The following is a 21,879-nucleotide window of genomic DNA, read 5'->3' on the forward strand; positions in this document are numbered from 1 at the left end:
ATGGTGAAGTTATCTAGGGATGTAAGACTCTAGTTTGTCCACCAGAGGTCACAATGTCCTTTTTAGTGGAGCTTTTCTCATTTTGGGGTGTTCATTAGAATAGATACTTCAGGTGTACCACATGGTGGTCAGGGGGATCTGTTCTTCCCCCTCGCCTTTGGTCAAATGTCCTAGACTACTTTACATGCAAAGCTGCAGACTGTGAATGTTCTGGTCTAGTCTTTCATAGGTTCCAACCATTTCGTAATGTTCAGCTCATGCTGTCTGTCACGCTGATCTTAGGGTCTCACCATTTTCAGCCATGTAGCCACTGCCCCACACTGTCTGGTCTCAATGGTTGATTATTCAGCGTTCAGCTCCCAACCACTTTACATGCCAGCAGTAACCCGGCATGTTTATGTCTAATGTAAATTTTGTTAGCGAGTCCTTTTAAGCACTCTGGCCAAAAGGGGCGTTCTGGGCACAAGTTCATATAAAAAGCCATTATCTCAGTTAGAAGGCTAAAATCACATTGCTATCTTCACAAAATTATTGTCATACTTAATCATATATTTTATACAACATTTAGATACAAACCTGACAACTAGAATGTGTACACCCTCAGAGATACAGTTATTTAGTTGTACCATCCTTAATGACGTCACAAAATAATAAAATAATAAACACTTTGACAGGATTGTTCTTCAATCATTTTCCACATTCTTTATGTTAGAAATATTGTTTCAATGTCCAATCTTTTGACGTTAGATTTTTTAGGCGGACCATACTCTCTCTAGACAAACATTCCTTTGGTGGATACTGAAAGGCAGAGGGGGAAAGTTCCCTCCTGCTTACGACCAAATGTTAAGGTGTAAAGACCGGCACAGCCCCCCCCCCCCCCCCCCCTTTTTCTGTGGGAGAGAGGGGTCTGGCTATCTTCAAACATGTGCCAAGCTGATCTGGCACCTTTGATCCTCACCAAGGAGAGAGAGTCAGGACGAACTAAAGTTGCATAAATAACTATAAATGAAGCATATAGGAGTACCAATTTCTTTGTTAATCGCTCAATTCAGCTTTGTTCAATGGTATTCTTTATACTATAATATAATATAAAATAATGACACAGAATTTTAAGCAAGCCTTGTCTGCTAAATGAACTAGTGTAGCCCACAGCCATTTGGTATAGCCACATCAGGACCTAACATAAGGACAACTCAGAGTATGCTATTCTGTTCTTCTGAAATAGACAACATTTTCTTCATATCATGCTTCTTTAGATCTGTCTAAAATAAATAATGGATTTATTGTGAAGGAGTAGGCTATATTACATGGATTTATTTGACTTTTTAAAATGTAGATGTTCCAAATGTCTGTATCAGTGGCTAGTAGTGGAAGCCAGGATATGCTAAATGTGTTTATATTAATTAATGGTCAATTACAGTGAGACCGACAGTTATTTGCTTGACAATCACCGGCTGATAACATTTTGTGACCGCCACAGCCCTAACCTTGACTCCCTTTCTGGCATCCTGATCCCATGAGTGCCCTCTTGTGTGCTCGTAGATGCCCCCAGTGTGTCAGAGGGCAGAGACGTTGGCGTGACCCTTGGCCAGAGAGGGGTGCTGGAGTGCGAAGTGGATGCGGTGCCCAAGGCGGACTTTGAGTGGTATCGAGACGACAGAAGGTAAATTGTTGTGCATGTTTGCAAACATGTTGAATCCATGCTTTATCCAGGGTTTTAGATTTTCCTGGAAGTTGATTTTCAAGGAAGGTCATTGGGTCATCAGCATATATATATATATGAGAGAGAGCGAGCGAGAGAGAGAAAGTCTTCCCTACAAGGACGTTTTGTGTATTGTTTTACTCGCATGGCTGAGGCAGCTCTATATGCATTTTAAATTGGTCAAATAAATTAATAAATGTATTCACTGACAACAGAGCTGTTTCCTTCTCTCCCAAGGATCTTCAACGGTTTAGACGGCATGGAGATCGAGGACGCCGGGCAGCTCTCCAAGCTGACCTTCTTAAACATCTCAGAGGCAGACTACGGCAACTACACGTGCATCGCCATCAACAAACTCGGCAGCTCCAACGCAAGCTTTGTCCTGTATGGTGAGTACATTATACCATTCAAGGTGCAAAAAAATTGGAATGTTGTGTTGGTAACACTTTCATGAATAAGCCATTATACATGCTTCTAAATGCTTCGTAAATTATTAAAGATGTTAATTATGAATGTTTACAAATAATGATATGTTTATTTATTATTAGGTTAGAAATAATTTATGAATGCCTATTCATGAAAGTTATGATAAAGTGTACTGAATATTTCTTACTTGTCTTATTTCTACACAGTGCATGACTAACACAGAACCCAAACCGTCTGCGCATGTGCACCATCGTGCGCTATCGTGCATAAATGTATTTTGTCCCCCAACACCAAACGCGATCACGACACGCAGGTTAAAATATCAAAACAAACTCTGAACCAAACAAATTAGCTAGCAACAGCAAGCTAGCTGAATAGGACAAATTAGCTAGCAAGTGCAAGCTAGCTAGCTAAATTGCCATACATGTTTAATGCTTTTCGACCTGTCCCCAAATTAATGTAATTGGTTCAGAGTTTGACTTGATATTTTAACCTGCATGTCGTGATCGCGTTTGGTGTGGGGGGACAAAATAAATGTATGCACGATGGCGCACGCGCGCAGCCGGTTTTGGTTCCGTGTAAGTTTGGGAATCTGTGCCTTAATCTAACGCAACATCATCATAATGATTTAGGTTAACAGCAACACCCTTCACATCACTGTATACCTTTAATACTGCACCCACAAAGCTAAAAACATATTGACCAGCTTGACTTTCACATTAAGGTAACATTGTCAGTGATTGTTTGCTTTTTGTTTGTTTTATATATTTTTCTGTGTTCTGTTCTTCTGGTGTAGAGGTTATTGAGCCAACTAGCTCAACACTAGTGCAAGGTTAGTACCGGTATTCAGCATGAGCATGCTTTTTGACTCACTCTCACCTATCTGATGCGCTAACAGAATTCTAACAACGCATCTTAAACATTGCCATTTTCACATTGACAACAAACTGATTAGATGCCAATATCACTGGAGTGGCACTCAGTGCTAATTCTGAGGTGACAGGAGGAATATGTTTCTGCCACTGGAAGGGGCCAGATAATGTTTGAGCAGTGCCTGACAAAATGAGATTGTCAGAAGGTTACTGGGCTGCTCATGAAAACTTTATTAGCTTCTAATTCCATTTATTAATATTGATGACAAGTTAAAAATGTATGTCTGACAAGTGACATTACCTGGAAGAGTGCCGGATGAGGAGAAAGTAAGTCAGTAAAATCCCTGTGGAAATGGTAAATGAAGAACTCCCTTTTTTAAATGTTTTGCTAACTCTGATTTGTTTTTCTTATTTCAACCGCCTAACCGCCTCGCTATGTGGCATGGCTTTATTTTTATTTTGCATGTGCTTCATCTACTGTGTAAGTATCTATCTGTCCTAAAACTATCATTTGTGTTGTATGTGTTAAAGCTGTTGTGACAATTTGTTAAATCATTTGTCTGTCTGGTTGTGGAATGGTGTCTTAATAGGAATCACAGAGACACATTCCTAATTCCCTTTTTTTTTATCAATGCCATGTGTTCTTTTCCATTCCGAACTTCCCTCTAGTTAGTTGTAACTAATACTTGTAATGAACGTTACTACTATAGCGTAGCCCTACACCTGACCTCTTAGCAATGTGTTAGCAATGCACATTTTTATGATTGATTTGATGCGTGCTCAACGTCATTGTATTAATTAGACAGATGTTTGGAATTTAAGTGAAACTGGATCATTAACTGTGGGGCCGCTCTTCAGAGATGTATTACTTGCTTTGATTTGGATTGTGGGGGGAAAGCGGCACTATTATTGTAATTATCCACATGCAGGATTAGGAATAATCTACTGTGGCAGCATAATTGGATAGATGTCCCAATAGAATAGCTGGTGAACTCCAAGAAAATCCAAAGGAAATTAGAAATCATTGTGTTACTCGGCTTCAAAGTAAAAAACTGCAATAATTTCGTCCCTCTCTCTCTCTCTCTCTCTCTCAATAATGCCCCATGTGGTCCAATATTTTTTTATATGGGATTTCGAAAGCTCTTCTGAACCATACGACCCCGCAATGCCAAAGAATGGAAATCTGTTTAACTCATATAAGCCTTATTATATAGATCATCTCGTCAGCCTCCGAAATACAGTATAAATTCACATTCAATATGAGCTTCGCACAAAGATCATTACTGAGATTAAAAATTTCATCTTGAAAGGTGACATAACACAATAGCTGTGACAATTGTCTCTAGAATTGTACCTCTCTCGCCCTCAAGAAAACTTGTCCCAAATCATATACAATATGATAAGTGTTCCAAGCACTTGGATGCTTGGAGGGCATTAGTTTATGGAGTTCGAGGACTACTCTACTTTGGCCTGGATTGTTGTTGTCTGGCCTGGATTCAATTCTTAACATTAAGAGCAAATCAATAATTCTAGATTTTGTCTCTAAATGAACAAGTCTTGGTCCCGCTCTAGGTGAATAAAATCCCAGACCTTATGGCACCATATTTTTTATGCAGTACATGATGGATAAAACATGACATACAGGTGACAAAACAGTCCTATACATTATTGTTATTAAATACTGATGACAAAACAGTTCTATACACAGTTTATTAGGTACATCCATCTAGTGCCAAACCACCATTTGCCTCTAGAACAGCCTGAATTATTCGGGCCATGGATACAAGTCAGAAATGCTCCACAGGGATGTTGGTCCAATAGGACCTGATGGCATCACACAGTTGCTGCAGATTGGATGGTGATGCACCACCGCCACCATCCTGTTCCGTTGACACCCGGCAGTATGAGTCTAGGAACTTATGCTGCTCATGCCAAATCTTCGCCAAATCTCTGCCATTAGCATGACGCAACAGGAACCGGGATTCGTCGAACTAGGCAATTTTTTTCCTTCCACTCAACTGTCCAGTGTTGAGGATCACGTGCCCAACCGAGCCGCTTCTTTCTGTTTTTAGCTGATAGGAGTGGAACCCAGTGTGGTCGTGTGCTGCAATAGCCCTTCTGTAACAAGGATCAACAAGTTGTGCGTCCCGAGATGTCGTTCTGCACACCACTGTTGTACTGTGCCGTTATTTTTCTTTTTGCGGTCCTCCTGTTAGATTGCACAGTTATTGCCATTCTCCTTCGACCTCACTCATCAATGAGTTGTTTTTGCCAACAGGACTGCCGCTGGCTGGAGGTTTTTTGGTTGTTGCACCATTCTCAGTAAACTCTAGACACTGTCGTGCGTAAAAAGCCCAGTAGGGCATCCGTTTCTGAGATACTGGATCCGGTGTGCCTGGCACCAATCATACCATGCTCAAAGTCGTTTAGGTCACTCGTTTTGCTTTTTAATGTTCAATCGAACAGTAACTGAATACCTCGATGCCTGTCTGCCTGCTTTATATAGCAAGTCACAGCCACATGACTCACTGTCTGTAGGAGCAATCCATTTTTGTAAACGGGGTGGTGTACCTAATAAACTGGTGAGTGTACTTTACTGTTATTATATACTGGTGACAAAACAGTACTAAACATAATTTTACTATATACTGGTGACGAGGGTGTTATGGGTGGGCCTTATGGGCCCTGGCCCGCCCTACCGTACCTCCTTGCCCATCCAAATAAAATATTGAAATATTGATAATATATTTGAACAAGACGCGAGCCGACAGAAAGACTCATCAGTTTCAGTTAAAGCATCCGAGCGAGAGAAACAGCACCCCTCTGTCTCAGTATGTTTACAAAAAAATAAAACATTTAACCTTTATTTAACCAGGAAGGGCTCATTGAGATTTGAAATCAATTTTTCAAGAGCATCCTGGCCAAGATAGGTAGCACCAAGTCATTACACAATTACAGACAGACAACGTGAAAAACTACAGGTAATCTAGTAAAAAAACATATAATTCACAAGAGTATAACAAAATCATTAAACAGCCAATTAAAAACATTGACAAGTCAGGAAATCAGCCTCAAAATCCTTCATCAATGATTTAAAAACACCAATCGGGACAAGTTCTTCCAGTTTAAAAGTATTTTGTGAGGCGTTCCAAGCCGATGGCACAGAGTACATATAAAAGCCCTTTAACCAAATTCAGTTCGGACATTTGGAACAGTTAGCAGGATAAAGTCCTGCAAACGGAGAGAGTACCCACCACATTTCTGAACAATAAAAATGGCCAAATAAAATGGTAGTGTCACGTTCTGACCTTAGTTCCTTTTTTATGTCTTTATTTTAGTTTGGTCAGGGCGTGAGTTGGGGTGGGCATTCTATGTTGTTTTTCTATGTTTTTGGCCTAGTATGGTTCTCAATCAGAGGCAGGTGTCGATCGTTGTCTCTGATTGAGAATCATACTTAGGTAGCCTGTTTTCCCACTATGGGTTGTGGGTAGTTATTTTCTGTTTAGTGTTTTTTGTTTGCACCTTACAGAACTATCCGTTTGTCGGTTTGTTGTTTTTGTTCAGTATTCATTCTTTATTAAATTATTATGAATACGTACCATGCTGCACTTTGGTCCTCTTCTCCTTCCACCAACGACAGCCGTAAAAGAACTACCCACCAACCAAGGACCAAGCAGCGTGGTAAACGGGAGCAGAGGATTATGGACTCATGGACATGGGAAGAGATATTAGACGGTAAGGGACCCTGGGCACAGGCTGGGGAATATCGCCGCCCCAAGGAAGAACTGGAGCCAGTGAAAGCTGAGCGGCGGCGATATGAAGAGGTAGCACGGCAGCGCGACAGGCACGAGAGGCAGCCCCAAAACATTTTTGGGAGGGGGCACACGGGGAGTGTGGCAGAGTCAGGTTGGAGACCTGAGCCCACTCCTCGTGCTTATCGTATGCAGCGCGTTACTGGTCAGGCACCGTGTTATGCGGTTAAGCGCACGGTGTCGCCAGTACGCGCCCATAGCCCGGTGCGCTATAGGACAGCCCCCCGAAAGTGTCATACGAGTGTGGGCATCCAGCCAGGGTGTATTGTGCCGGCTCAGCGTGTCTGGTCTCCGATACGCCGTTTCGGTCCAGGGTATCCTGCGCCGGCTCTGCGTGCCCGGGGTGCTGGGAGGGTGCAGTGCGTCCTATGCCTGCGCTCCGCTCGTGCCGGGTGAATGTGTGCATTGAGCCTATGGGAGAGGTGCAGGTGGTAAGCACCAGATCTCCAGTGCTCACTCACAGCCCAGTTCAACCTGTGCCTGCACTCTGGAGGGTCCGGGCTAGAGTAGTCATCCAGCCTGGGGGAGTGGTGCCAAGGCTGCGCACCAGAGCTCCAGTGCTCCCCCACAGCCCGGTCCTTCCGGTGCCTCCTCCAAGCACCAGGCCTCCTGTAGGTCTCCCCAGCCTGGTGGGTCCTGTGGCAGCCCCACGCACCAGGCTGTCTCTCCGTCTCCTCCCTCCAGATTCTCTCTCCAAGCGAGAGCCGCCCGTCTGTCCTGAGCCGCCTGAGCCGCCCGTCTGTCCTGAGCCGCTTGAGCCGCCCGTCTGTCCTGAGCCGCCTGAGCCGCCCGTCTGTCCTGAGCCGCCTGAGCCGCTCGTCTGTCCTGAGCCGCCTTAGCCGCCCGTCTGTCCTGAGCCGCCCGTCTGTCCTGAGCCGCCCGTCTGTCCTGAGCCGCCTGAGCCGCCCCTCTGTCCTGAGCCGCCCGTCTGTCCTGAGCCGCCCGTCTGTCCTGAGCCGCCTGAGTCGCCCGTCTGTCCTGAGCCGCCCGTCTGTCAGGAGCCGCCTGAGTCGCCCGTCTGTCCTGAGCCGCCTGAGCCGCCCGTCTGTCAGGAGCCGCCTGAGCCGCCCGTCTGTCAGGAGCCGCCTGAGCCGCCCGTCAGTCAGGAGCCGCCTGAGCCGCCCGTCAGTCAGGAGCCGCCTGAGCCGCCCGTCAGTCAGGAGCCTTCTATGTTGTTTTTCTAGGTTTTGTTCTAGTCGTTATATTTCTATGTGTTTGGCCTAGTATGGTTCTCAATCAGAGGCAGGTGTCGATCGTTGCCTCTGATTGAGAATCATACTTAGGTATCCTGTTTTCCCACTATGGGTTGTGGGTAGTTATTTTCTGTTTAGTGTTTGCACCTTACAGAACTGTTCGTTTGTCGGTTTGTTGTTTTTGTTCAGTATTCATTCTTTATTAAATTATTATGAATACGTACCATGCTGCACTTTGGTCCTCTTCTCCTTCCACCAATGACAACCGTTACAGGTAGTAAACCCAAAATGGCTTTGTAAATAAAAGTATACCAGTGACTGAGCCTACGATTGACTAGAGAAGGCCAGCAAACCCTTGTATATAAAGTGCAGTGGTGCGTAAGGGTTTTGCAGTTTAAAAAAAATCTCAAAGTGCCATGGTAAAGGGTGTCAATTGATCTCAAACACTGAGCGGAAGCATTCATATATACAATATGGTTTAAACCATGTATCTGATGCTGTCTGGACTAAAATAGTGTGGCATGTCATACAGCATCAGATACATGGTCTACATATAAAGGGGCGCTGTTTCGCTCGCTCGGATGCTTTCTCCGTTGATATAGTTTCAGCAGAGAGGAATAGGCGAAGCCAGAGGGTTCACTCTCGGAAAATCTGTTCAGAATAAGCCCAATGCGTTTACATGGGAATAATATTGCAGACCTAAGCTTGTCGCCTGCCTTCCCGCCTTTGGGACAAAGACTCACATTGTTAAGGCGGAGACATGAGCATCTCGTCATTACATAGGCTACAGATCTCTGGCTTCAGCCTCTTGCAAATTGGAAAGTAAAGTTGGTGGGGGCATTGTGCACTGTTAGGATGCTGGATTGCCCTAAAGTAAAATGTTTCGCCAAAATTACATAATTACTCCTGTCTAAATAAAATCTGACAAAATACTTCACCAGGGAGCATGACTTAGCCACAGAGGATCATTAGCTTATTTTAAAAAAATTGCTGTGTATTGTTTCAAATCAGAAGTGTCTAGGCCTATGTCTATTTGGGAAGCCCGCAATTTTGGAAGTGCGTGTGGCAATAGGTCTAGCTGATTGAGTTCCGGCTGTCAGTGAAAAGAGTCTAAAATATGTGTGAAGATAATGTGTCTTGAGTATTATTTAAAATGTTGCCTCAAGAAGAAGGGGAGGGGTGTGTGGCGAAGATATCTCTCAAGAATGAATGCATATTTATGAAAGTGCCCATTTGGCAATGTCTGATTTCTGATTGTCTTAACTCACTACGTACACCACTAATAAACTGAGCTTTCAGTCATTTTTTATTTGCTTCACACAAGTCAATGAAGTCTGTTTTTTAACACCCATTGCGAAAGATAGTTCCTCATTATTTGAAAAATCTTTCCAACACTCCCGGCCTCCACATGGGCGAGGATATTGGACATTTTCTCAAAGCCTATTGGATGATAACTTGTTTTTAACTAGGACAGAATAATTTATAATTTACTTTTTCCAACATAATAGGTACAGCTGATCCCCTTATTGTATGAGACACTTTTAAATGTGCCTTTAGATGCCATGCAATTCAGTACTCATCTCTAAAACAAAAGCAATTTAGGTCAAAAGAGAACAAATTAACAAATTAAATGGATGGCAATACAAACTGTACCATAGAGGCACAGAATAAGTTAGAAAAAAAAGAAAAAAAATGTAGGAAATTATTCAAGAACGATTAAGTGTAATATATTATAAAAATAAAGTGAACTGGATGAATATGGGGGGGGGGGGGAATGCACCAAATTATTTTTTAATCTTCAACATAGAAATGCTATCAAAAATAATTTACTGAAACTTCTTAAAAATGTCAGAGTCACCCATGATTTACCAAACAATATTTTGAAAGAGGAAGCAAAGTACTTTAAATTAAGCATGTTTTAGTTTCAGTCTCCTCCATCTCCACTAACCAAAGTTAATTGTATGGATTTTTTTCTATTAAATAAATTAAAATGAACAACTGTACAGAAAGACTCATGTGAAGGCCAAATTACAGAGGAGAAACTTCTTGATGCAATTAAAGCCTTTAAGTCTTGGAAAATTCCAGGGCTGGATGGCATACCAGTGGAGGTATACCAAAACTTTTTTGATGTACTCAGAGGACCGTTATTAGCATGTTTTTACCACTCCTTTAAACATATTAGATTATTAGATACTCAACAAGAAGGTCTGATTTCATTAATACTGAAACAGGATCCAAGGTGTAAATATAAAGATCCAGTCCATTAAAAAAATTGGAGGCACCTTACACTTCAGTGTAGTGATGCAAAGATTCTCGCAAAATGCATAGCGCATAGAATTAAAAAGGTATTGTTGAAATGTTAGCTATTAAAATCAGATCCAACAATAATATCAAGGGGTTAGAAATTCATAGGCTCTAGATACTTTTTCTAACCTCTCTGGCTTACAACCAAATTATGTGTACTATATTACGTATTGGATCACAAAAATATATAACTTTTACATTATTGCGTAGTTTACCAATAAAATGGTCTGACGGTGATGTGGACATACTCTGTATACATATCCCGAAAGAAAGAAATGATCTCACTACAATACATTTTAATAGAAAGTTAACAAAAATAGATAAGATATTGCTATCATGGAAAGGAAAATACCTGTCTATTTGTGATAAAAATCTGTGATTAACTCTTTAGTCATATTCTAGCGACCTGTTTTTAAAAATTATATGAGCAAAAAATATTCAATATTAGAACGGCAAGACAGACAAAAGTAAACGGGCCTATTTATATAATGAATATGAGTTTGGTGCGCAGAAATTATTAAATATTAAAGCATTAGACCTCTCACTAAAGGTGTCAGTCATACAAAAGTTATACTTAAATTCTAACTGGTTCTCTAGCGGATAAGTAAGAATGTCTCACCCCATGTTCAAAAATTGCCTTTTTCCCTTTATTCAGATTACAACCTCTCACTTTGGGTTATTTGAAAATGAAATAATATCCAAAATATCGCTATTTTTAAAACAAGCCATAGAAAGTTGGTTGCAATTTTAGTTTAATCAGAAAAGACAGAACAAATAATATGACAAATATTGTGATTAAACTCAAATATACTACTTGATAAAAAAATTAAAAAAAATGTATAATATATATTTTTAAATCATCGTAGTAAATGTATCATAAATAGGACTGATGGAGTTATGTCACACATGCAGCTAACAAAATATATGTAAATGTCTGCTCTACCCAAAGTTACAACCAACTAATTGCAGCATTACCGCAAAAATGGAAGACGGAAATGTAAGGGGGGAAATGTAAGGAACTTGTCTATCGGCCCAATGGTTAAAGAAAATTGTGAAAAATAAAAAAGTATACCAGTGTAATTTAAGGACCAAAAAAATTACAGCTGTGCCATATAGATTGCAATCTGGTTTATGAACTGATACGCAAAACGACGCTGGATTCAAAACGTTGGATTTTCTATGTAAATTATTATACATAATTCATGCAACAAATATAATGTTATATATACTGTATATGGGGGATACAACCACCTCAGCTCTGCAGATTTTGCTGCGAAGAGACAGAATCATTAGAACAGTGTCCATATGTAGCTTGTTTTTGGTCGCAGGTCCAGGAATGGCTGAAGGATTGCAACATTTACTAACTCTGAAGATAGCACTACTGGGTGATTTGAAAAGTCAGAGTCAATCAATCAATAATATAATAATACTTTTAGCAATAATGTTTATATTTTATTTACAATCTGTAGAAACTATGAGAATAGAAAGGTTCAGAACTTTTGTGAAACATCACAGCACTGTTGAAAGATATATGGAAAATAGAAATCCAATATGGATGGTGTTAAGATATAGATGGGAGGGGTTGAGTGGAGCTGAAGGGTGGGACTAATAATAATAAGAAAACTAATGTCAAATATACTGTGTCCGTAAAAAGGTATATAGGTTCAGAACTTTTGTGAAACAGCACAGTTAAAAATATATGAAAAATAGAACTCAAACTGGATGGTCTTCAGAATTAGATGGGAGGGGTTGAGGGTAGCGGAAGGATAGAAGTAAAAACAAACAACATTTTACTATTGTAAAATGTATTGTGTCCATAAAATGTATGTAGTATGTACAGTAGAAGCCTAAGTGTTGTTGTTCATTAGTTTACTCCAATTGGTGGAGGGGTGGTAGGGTTAGTGGAAAATAATAAATGAAAATCACCCCCTTTGCATTTTTCCTGTTTTGTTGCCTTACATCCTGGAATCAACATTTTTTTTTTGGGGGGGGGGGGGGGTATCGTTTGATTTACACATTATGCCTACCTCTTTGAAGATGCTATATATTTTTTTATTGTGAAACAAACAAGAAATACAGAACTGGAGCATGCATAACTATACACCCCCCAAAGTCAATACTTTGTAGAGCCACCTTTTGCAGCAATTACAGCTGCAAGTCTATTGGGGCATGGCTCTATAAGCTTGGCACATCTAGCCACTGAGATTTTTGCCCATTCTTCAAGGCAAAACTGCTCCAGCTCCTTCAAGTTGGATGGGTTCCGCTGGTGTAGAGCAATCCTTAAGTCATACCACAGATTCTCAATTGGATTCAGGTCTGGGCTTTGACTAGGCCATTCCAAGACAGGTAAATGTTTCCCCTTAAACCACTATAGTGTTGCTTTAGCAGTATGGTTAGGGTCATTGTCCTGCTGGAAGGTGAACATCCGTCCCAGTCTCAAATCTCTGGAAGACTGAAACAGGTTTCCCTCAAGAATTTCCCTGTATTTAGCGCCATCCATCATTCCTTCAATTCTAACCAGTTTCCCAGTTCCTGCCGATGAAAAACATCCCCACAGCATGATGCTGCCACCACCATGCTACACTGTGGGGGTGGTGTTCTCGGGGTGATGAGAGGTGTTGTGTTTGCTCCAGACATAGCGTTTTCCTTGATGACCAAAAAGCTACATTTTTGTCTCATCTGACCAGAGTACCTTCTTCCATATGTTTGGGGAGTCTCCCACATTCCTTTTGGCGAACACCAAACGTGTTTGCTTATTTTTTTTTTTAAGCAATGGCTTTCTTTCTGGCCACTCTCACGTTAAGCCTAGCTCTGTGGAGTGTACGGCTTAAAGTGGTCCTATGGACAGATACTCCAATCTCCGCTGTGGAGCTTTGCAGCTCCTTCAGGTTTATCTGTGGTCTCTTTGTTGCCTCTCTGATTAATGCCTTCCTTGCCTGGTCCGTAAGTTTGGTGGGCGGCCCTCTCATGGCAGGTTTGTTGTGGTGCCATATTCTTAAAAATTTGTAATAATGGATTTAATGTTGCTCCGTGGGATGTTTAAAGTTTCAGATATTTTTTTATAACCCAACCCTTATCTGTACTTCTCCACAACTTTGTCCCTGACCTGTTTAGAGAGCTCCTTGGTCTTCATGGTGCCACTTGCTTGGTGGTGCCCCTTGCTTAGTGGTGTTGCAAACTCTGGGGCCTTTCAGAACAGGAGTATATATACTGAGTGCCCCCACTTAAACATTCCATCAGCAGGAATCGGGATTGGAATATTCCTTAGTATGGGAATGACCTGATTAGCATGGCTATATTAGCTAACCTAGCTGTGCCAGAAATACCGTGGACATACAGTGTCTTCAGAAAGGATTCACACCCCTTAACTTTTTCCACCTTTTGTTGTGTTGCAGCCTGAATGTAAAATGTATTATATTTATATTTTGTTTACTGATCAACAAACAATAGGATACCCCATAATGTCAATCAAAATATATTAGTGTTTTATGTTCCATTCATATATATATATATATATGTGTGTACACTTTCTTACAAATTTTCTTCCCTTTTGACATTATGGAGTATTTTGTGTAGATCGTTGACAAAAAAATTACAATTAAATCCACATTAATCTCAATTTGTAACACAAGAACATTTGGAAAAAGTCAAAATGTGTGAATACTTTCTGAAGGCACTGTATCTATGCCGGGTAATAAGTAAACAGAACTAAAAATAACAATAATGTCCTCTTTTGAATTGGGTACCTAATAGATCTGGGTTAAAATATATTTGTGCTTGATATTTAAATAATTATTTTGTATGTGTGAGTATTTTCAAATAATATGGCACAAATCAACTACTTCTAAATGAACTATTTAAAACTTTTTTCAAATAATTTCCTATACATATGCTACTATTTGAATGTATTTTCAAATACTATTCCCAAATACCTGGATTAAATGCATGGGAGTGTATTTGCGTCAATGTATTTGAGTATTTTCAAAGACTTTCAGAGTGTATCTCCAAATACATTCATATATTCAACTACTTGTCTTTTCAAATAAAAAACATCTAAATAATTACTTCCAAATGTCTTTAAAAGTAATAGAAATACCCTAAATAGTATTTGAACCCAATGACACTAGCAACCGTTTTGCCCACGGGGTAGTTTATTATGTGCTGAGTGTCAATTACTCAGATCATTTTGCATGTGAGCAGCATTTGCTTGTGAGCTGCTCTGTTGCCATTTTTTGAGTGCCTTCTTTCATATGATCTCTCTTTTTAGAGGGGTCAACCAATGTGTTATTGTTGACTTCATCTGTGTTAGAAAAGACAACCTCTGAAACCTTTGCATTACCGGCAGGTTTGTAATGAATCCACTTTCAAATCTAACCTAATACCCACAAAACTAATTATTTAAAAAAATGTGATCAACACATGATAAAATACTAACCCATAGATTAACAGTACTGATACCTGTAGGTGACGTTAGGGGAAAGGGGGATGTAGTTGTATATTGTTGTACTACCACACACATTTGCGAATATCAGTGAGACACACCTCTCCTTGAGCAGACAGCGAGTTAAGAGTTGGTGAGAAGGTATTAGAGCAGTGAATCACTTGTTATCAGAAGATTTACATAGTGATATCCATCCGACAGGTTTAGGCAAGAGAAAGGGCCAAACCAATCTTGAATGCCTCAAACTCATCCAAATGTTTTGTTCCCTCTCCTCCGCCCTCCACCTTCGCCATGACAGGACCCGGAGCAGTGCAGGATGGGAACAGCGGCTCGATGGGGACACGCGTACACACCTACACCTGTCTACTTCTGGTCACCCTCCTTCCGTTTCTGCTCAAGTTTTGATGCAGTGGGCTTTCTGGCATCCGAGGGCAAGGTTGCATGTTTTGTGTGTTTTCTCTCACCTGGAACCACAAACGTGATGCACAGAGTGCATGGGCTACCCTACTACATCATGTCGAACCGCTAAAAAGTATTATGTAACATATACTTTTTTTATTAATTTTAGTTCAGTTTTAAGGACATAACAAGTTGCTTTTTTTTGTTTTGATTTGTTTAGTTTCACCTCCCATTATGATATGATTCTTAAATGTTTATTCATGTGGGTCTCAAAAATAGGCCTGTCCGATGTGGTTTGTCTGTTATTTACATTTAATTTATCTCAATTTCCCCTGACTGACAGTCGTCTTAGCCCCGAGAGTCTTAGCCCCAAGAGTTAAGTGTATGAGGTGAACTAAACAAACACCTCAAACACAGGCAAGGACCAGAAGGACTGAAATCCCTCTAGGGCCTAAAAGCCTGTAATCATGTTTGTTTTTGCTGTAATTATTTCGGATTCTGATACATTCACAAACCACAACGGTTAAGAAGAAATGGAATTTTGACAAATATTCTTCTTCCTCTCATCATTGTAAATTGTGATCTTTTCAGTTGTTTGTGCTATGCTATTTTTATGTTGTTTTTAACACATATATTGAAAGGGGTAAATAAAATATAAAAGTTGTATTTATTTGTGCAAAGACCATGTTTGTCTTCCCTTTTAACTTGCACAAGTCTATACAAGGTGGTTTGAAGAATAATTACTTAACTAGTTATGAATGGAAAGGGAGTTTATTTCCATTTTTGTGGACATATAACTTCAGCTAATGTAATCACTTGCAAAGTTTATTAATGTCTCTACAGCTGGTGTTACCTTAAGGTACTTTGTAAGTTATAATATATTTACAATGGTCAATTCTGAAGTGTTCCCATCTAAACTAACCAGTGCTGGTAGCTAAGGAGTAAGATCGTGTCCAATAGCAACTCTATGGATCACTCTAAGTGCAAATCCTAACTTCCACTTCAGTCACTTACTGATGCATTGATGTCAGTGGGAGACTAAGTGAAAATTGGACTGAAGTGGAAGTTAGGATCCACCTCTGAGGTTCTCAGCTGTTAATATCAGTATTTTTGTATGGTCATTGTTTTGAGTTTGTTCCAAAATACTCTCTCATAACCAATAAGTATTAACTGTTTGGTTGTGTTGAACTGGTACGTTTTGACTGGAAATTCAAATAGATTGCTTATATTGTCTCCCAATAGAGTGCAGATACATTAAAATATTCTCATACAGTGTGGTATACCGAGTTAAATAATCAGGGTTGAGTTTGGATTGATTTGAAATCGGGTATATCTTCTAGTCGATGTCTCTGTGACACTCAGGAGCTACAATAAAACATTCTATAACCATCCACTTCATTTTACGCAATTAGATTTTGTTTAACAGGCAAGCACAATCCATGCTCCATGAAATCACTGAACAAAAATATCGACGCAACATGTAAAGTGTTGGTCCCATGTTTCATGAGCTGAAATACAAGATCCCGGAAATGTTCCATATGCACAAAAAGCTTATTTATCTTAAATGTTGTGCACAAATTTGTTTACATCCCTGTTAGTGGGCATTTCTCATTTGCCAAGATAATCCATCCACCTGACAGGTGTGGCATATCAAGAAGCTAATTAAAGAGCATGATGTGCTGTGGACAATTAAAGGCCACTCTAAAATGGCAGTACGTCCAACCGGCTTCAAAACCGCAAACCACGTGTATGGCGTTGTGTGGGCGAGCAGTTTCCTAATGTCAAAGTTGTGAACAGAGTGCCCCATGGTGGCGGTGGGGTTATGGTATGGGTAGGCATAAGCTACGGACAACGAACAAAATTGCATTTTATCTATGGCAATTTGAATGCATAGAGATACCATGACGAGATCCTGAGGCCCATTGTCGTGCCATGCACAGCCCCATGTCACAAGGATCTGTGCACAATTCATGGAAGCTGAAAATGTCCCAGTTCTTCTATGGCCTGCATACTCACCAGACATGTCACCCATTGAGCATGTTTGGGATGCTCTGGGTTGACGTGTACGACAGTGTGTTCCAGTTCCTGCTAATATCCAGAAACTTTGCACAGCCATTGAAGAGGAGTGGGACAACATTTCACAGGTCACAGTCAACAGCCTGATCAACTCTGTGCGAAGGAGATGTGTCGTGCTGCATGAGACAAATGGTGGTCACACCAGATACTGACTGGTTTTCTGATCCACACTGCTACCTTTTTTAAAGATATCTATGACACACAGATGCATATCTGTATTCCCAGTCATGTGAAATCCATAGAATAGGGCCTAATACATGTATTTCAATTGACTGATCTTTGAAATTGTTTCATGTTGCGTTTATATTTTTGTTCGGTATACAAGGATTTTGCCACTTTCTGTGCAGTGCATCAACTCTTTTTCCCAGTTTATAAACTACATAGCAGTTTCTCCTCTTCATGATCATTTTTTAAACTTTATTAAAATATCTGTGCCCATATTCACAAAGCGTCTCAGAGAAGGAGTGCTAATCTGGGGTCAGTTTTGCCTTCGAAATGAATGTGTTGACATGGACAGGGGGGAATTGATCCTTGAACAGCACTCCTACTCTGAGACCCTTTATGATTGCTGACCCTGGTCTTGATTTATTTCAGTCTGTCCTCTAAACACCCTGTTTTCAATAGATACATGTACTGCAATGTAAATGTAAGCAAGACCAATGTTCAGAGTAGCGTTGACAGATGTAATAAGGGATGGATTACACACAATGAAAAGGGATATACTTGGTGTGGTATTGCTATTCCACAGTTCTCTGACAGGACATTGCAGACACACTTGAATGTTCATCTCTCATCGCTGTCTCCTAAATGATTAATTCCTGTGTTGGTTTTAACGTTGCCTATATCAGACAAAGCACTTGTTGAGCTCATGACAAACAAATCCTAATTCAGAGGTCTTAAAGGTAGACTCAACATCATGAACAGCGGGGAAACTTCCTGCTTTCTCCCAGAAATCAACAGCAACAAAATCTAATCTGCCAGGACTGCTGGTATTGCCTCTTCCTTAAGTGGGAATGCCTCAAGGAAGGTGTCCGTTTTGTCAGTCTTCTGTTGTTGATGTCAGCACGCATGTACGATGAAGTCTGACTTTAATATTGTATTCACAAATGTGGAGAAAGGGACACATTTTGATTTTTCAAACCTGTGGTGCTGCCATCAAAATAGGCCACATTACATCCGATATATGGGTGCATTTATCACACATTTCAAATGGGCTATGTCTGTGTGAGGGTCGCATTGATTTGATAATGATTAGAAATATACAGCACTGTAATTTATGATTCCCAAGGCATCGGCATCATTGTAAATTATTCTTGAACTTGGATTTCATTTGAATACATTGTTCCATATGGCAGAGCACTTAGCTAATAAAGTGAGATAGCGCACCTATTATCCACTCCACATCGGCATAATTTTTTTAACCCCAAATCCATTTAGAAATAAATACCACATGAGTATTACCCTAGTAAAATAGGTATTCAGACCTCAATGGGGTAAATAAAGGTTAAATAAGTACCACATAATTATTCAAGTGTTCTACTGTGGTAAATGTACTGATAAAACAGATCCCAATGTCTGTTGAAAGATAAGGTCATTCTAGTGACTGAAACTATATCATATGGGCTCAATGAAGGCCATGCTATGGGTAGATTCAATAAAACTTGTCTTACTTTTTTTGTAGTTGTTTTAAAACATATGTACAGAAAGCAACATCTGGGGCTTCTGAGAAGTCCACGGTATAACCATTGCAGAAACTTATTTCCAATTATTATTTTTGACTGAGCTTATATTGGACCTACCCTATAGTATAGTGCTGTTTGTGACGTGACATTTAAGTATGCATTGGAGTTTGGTTTAATTTATTTTTGAATAGGGACATTAGAAATAGCAGTGAATTGAAACAAAATTGTAGACATTTGCGGCATACGGATGCACTTTCGTCTCAGTTATCAAGAGAAATGTCTTTGTTGGTTTCTTGACCAAATCTCATGATCAACATCATTTGTATCTCTGGTGACTGGCACACACACATTCCCTCTACCCCAATACAAGACAGTCAAGTCATTCACCCGACACAGGTCAGTCAAAGTCGTTCCTTTATTCTGGTTGATTCCACAGTGAATGGAAAATTACATTCTATTTGACTCCCTGTAATGTAAAAGATTGTTGGTTCATATGTATTTTCTTGTTGAAGATTGTGTGTTCATATTTCAAACTGACAATAATAATAAAAAATGATCTTAAATGCCCCATGCTTTGACCATCTTTGTTTGAGTGCACACATTGCTATGCTTTGGAATGGCAAGTCAATCATTCATGTGTGTTTGCTTCGTTGGGTAATTGAACTAACCTGGTGTCTCCAGTTACTGTGTGGCTCCATCTTGTCAGCCATACAGTACCTGTCTAGGACCCACATGACAAACCTGCATATTGTGTATTTTTCTGTTTGGGAGACATCTCCAATCTGCTAACCTGCGTTAGGTAAATCAATCCCTTTTCACGCCAGGTGTCTGCCAGAAGGTGTAGAGAGTAGGCAGGGCAAATCCGTATTTCTGGTATATCATCAAAATAAATCAATCGCAGCATGTTTTGGACTCATTCAGCAGTTTTTACCAGATTAAGTACAATACCATTGGAAATAATGTTGAAAGTTCAAATGATGTTCCTAAATAGCCCAATGTAAAAATACAGTTTTAATGTGTCCAAATCAATAACTAATATGCAGAAACAGTTCATACTATATTGAAAACCTAAACATAAAATGTACTATCTACACATACTGTACTGTACATGTGCAACAACAGTAATCATATTACTTGTATAATTTTTTTGAGCACCTTATAAACTGCACACGTACCAAAAACCCTATTGTTTTGACAAATGGCAATAAATCACTCTTATTGATTAGTGAGGATATCAGGTTGTATACGCTGTTCAAACTACCACAACTAAAAAAAAAAACTTGGAAACTGGAGATATTTTGACATCATTGGTTAGAGGAAAACCTGCATTAGACTGCCATCTAATTTTTATAATGTTGCAATTTGATATGAGGATCACCAACAAAGAGAAATGTAACACTGTCTTGTCAATCACTCAAATATCGATTATCAGGTTGAAATCAATAGCGCAAGCGGGGGGAAATGAGGTTGCAGGTCCTGTTAAAACTAACACAGCTCAAAAAACACATGGAATCTGGGAATAATGTGTACATCACTGGTTAGAGAACAACTTGCAGAAGACACCTAGCTAAATTTGTGTTGCATTTAGATTCAAGTGGGTCGCCAAAAATCTTTTTTTATATATCCTGAAAACTTGATTGCTGACATGCAAGACATTTTGGGACTAAATCAACAAGGGACTAATGAAACAAATGTTCATTTAAGTGATAGTTTGACTCTCAAATCACTGTATTGGTGTGCGACCATCGACTTTTATACAGAGTGGCCCGAATTTTCTGTGCCAGTTGACCTTAAAAATAATTGCGTTGTAAGTGCTACAACAGACAGGCGCATATAAAAAAAATCTACGGTAACAAACCAAATATATTAATATGTTTAAAGCAATCAAATTTATTTATTTGTGATGACTGTTACTTTTATATCAAAAAACACCAATCTGAAAGAAAAAGTAATTCCACTAAATGTTGTGCTTTTATGAAAATGGGAGTAGTAGTAACAAATGTAGTATGTAGTAACAATGTAGTAACAAAAACATTGGGGAAATTTGGGACAAACTCTACTTTTTGTTCACAAATATTTTTTCATAATATTTACAACATTTGAAGTAAATATTTCGATAGATTAAAGTATCAGCTATCACAAAATGTATGCAACTAACTGGATTTATCCTCTACGTCCCTATACCGGGGTGGTTGAGCTAACGTGCGCTAATGTGATTAGCATGACGTTGTAAGTAACAGCAAACTTTCCAGGACATAGACATGTCTTATATGGACAGAAAGCTTAAAGTTTTGTTAATCCAACTGCACTTTCCAATTTACAGTAGCAGTGAAAAAATACCATGCTATTGTTTGAGGAGAGTGCACAACAACCAAACACTTTTGTCACGGCAACTGGTTTGATACATTCACCTCTGAAGGTAAATAATACACTTACATTCAGTAATTTTGCATCGATTTGTCATCCTGTAGGTACCAGAGATAAGATGTAGCATAGTTTTGTTTGATAAAATACATTTTTATATTCAAATGTAGGAACTGGGTTCTACAGTTTGAACCCCTGCTGTCTCTGGGCCCACACCCAACCTACCTCGCCATCTAGATGTGTGAAAGGTAGTGTATAAGCTAATGATCCATCATGTATGACATTCCTGGGAGTTGGGTTGAGGTCGGGTGATTGCGGAGGCCAGGTAATCTGATACATCACTTGAATTCTAAATACACTGCTCAAAAAAATAAAGGGAACACTTAAACAACACAATGTAACTCCAAGTCAATCACACTTCTGTGAAATCAAACTGTCCACTTAGGAAGCAACACTGATTGACAATACATTTCACATGCTGTTGTGCAAATGGAATAGACAACAGGTGGAAATTATAGGCAATTAGCAAGACACCCCCAATAAAGGAGTGGTTCTGCAGGTGGTGACCACAGACCACTTCTCAGTTCCTATGCTTCCTGGCTGATGTT

The 21,879-nt window shown here is 39.8% G+C and overlaps 1 protein-coding gene across 3 annotated transcripts in view; it reads left to right on the plus strand.

Moving 5' to 3' along the window:
* LOC139552360 (opioid-binding protein/cell adhesion molecule-like) overlaps nucleotides 1-19,474 on the plus strand; it is a 557,470-nt gene extending 537,996 nt beyond the window's left edge. For 2 of the 3 annotated variants that reach the window (XM_071364145.1, XM_071364069.1), the window contains 5 exons: nucleotides 1,543-1,663; nucleotides 1,940-2,091; nucleotides 2,925-2,960; nucleotides 14,577-14,654; nucleotides 15,049-19,474. In XM_071364145.1, the coding sequence (XP_071220246.1) occupies nucleotides 1,543-1,663; nucleotides 1,940-2,091; nucleotides 2,925-2,960; nucleotides 14,577-14,654; nucleotides 15,049-15,155 (494 nt within the window). In that variant the 3' untranslated portion in view covers nucleotides 15,156-19,474. The remainder of the gene's footprint in view (nucleotides 1-1,542; nucleotides 1,664-1,939; nucleotides 2,092-2,924; nucleotides 2,961-14,576; nucleotides 14,655-15,048) is intronic. The other variant, XM_071364226.1, reaches the window with a different exon arrangement.
* The last annotated feature ends 2,405 nt before the right edge of the window (nucleotides 19,475-21,879 follow it).

The sequence above is a fragment of the Salvelinus alpinus genome, chromosome 1, assembly GCF_045679555.1.
Source record: "Salvelinus alpinus chromosome 1, SLU_Salpinus.1, whole genome shotgun sequence".
Taxonomy (NCBI): Eukaryota; Metazoa; Chordata; class Actinopteri; order Salmoniformes; family Salmonidae; genus Salvelinus; species Salvelinus alpinus.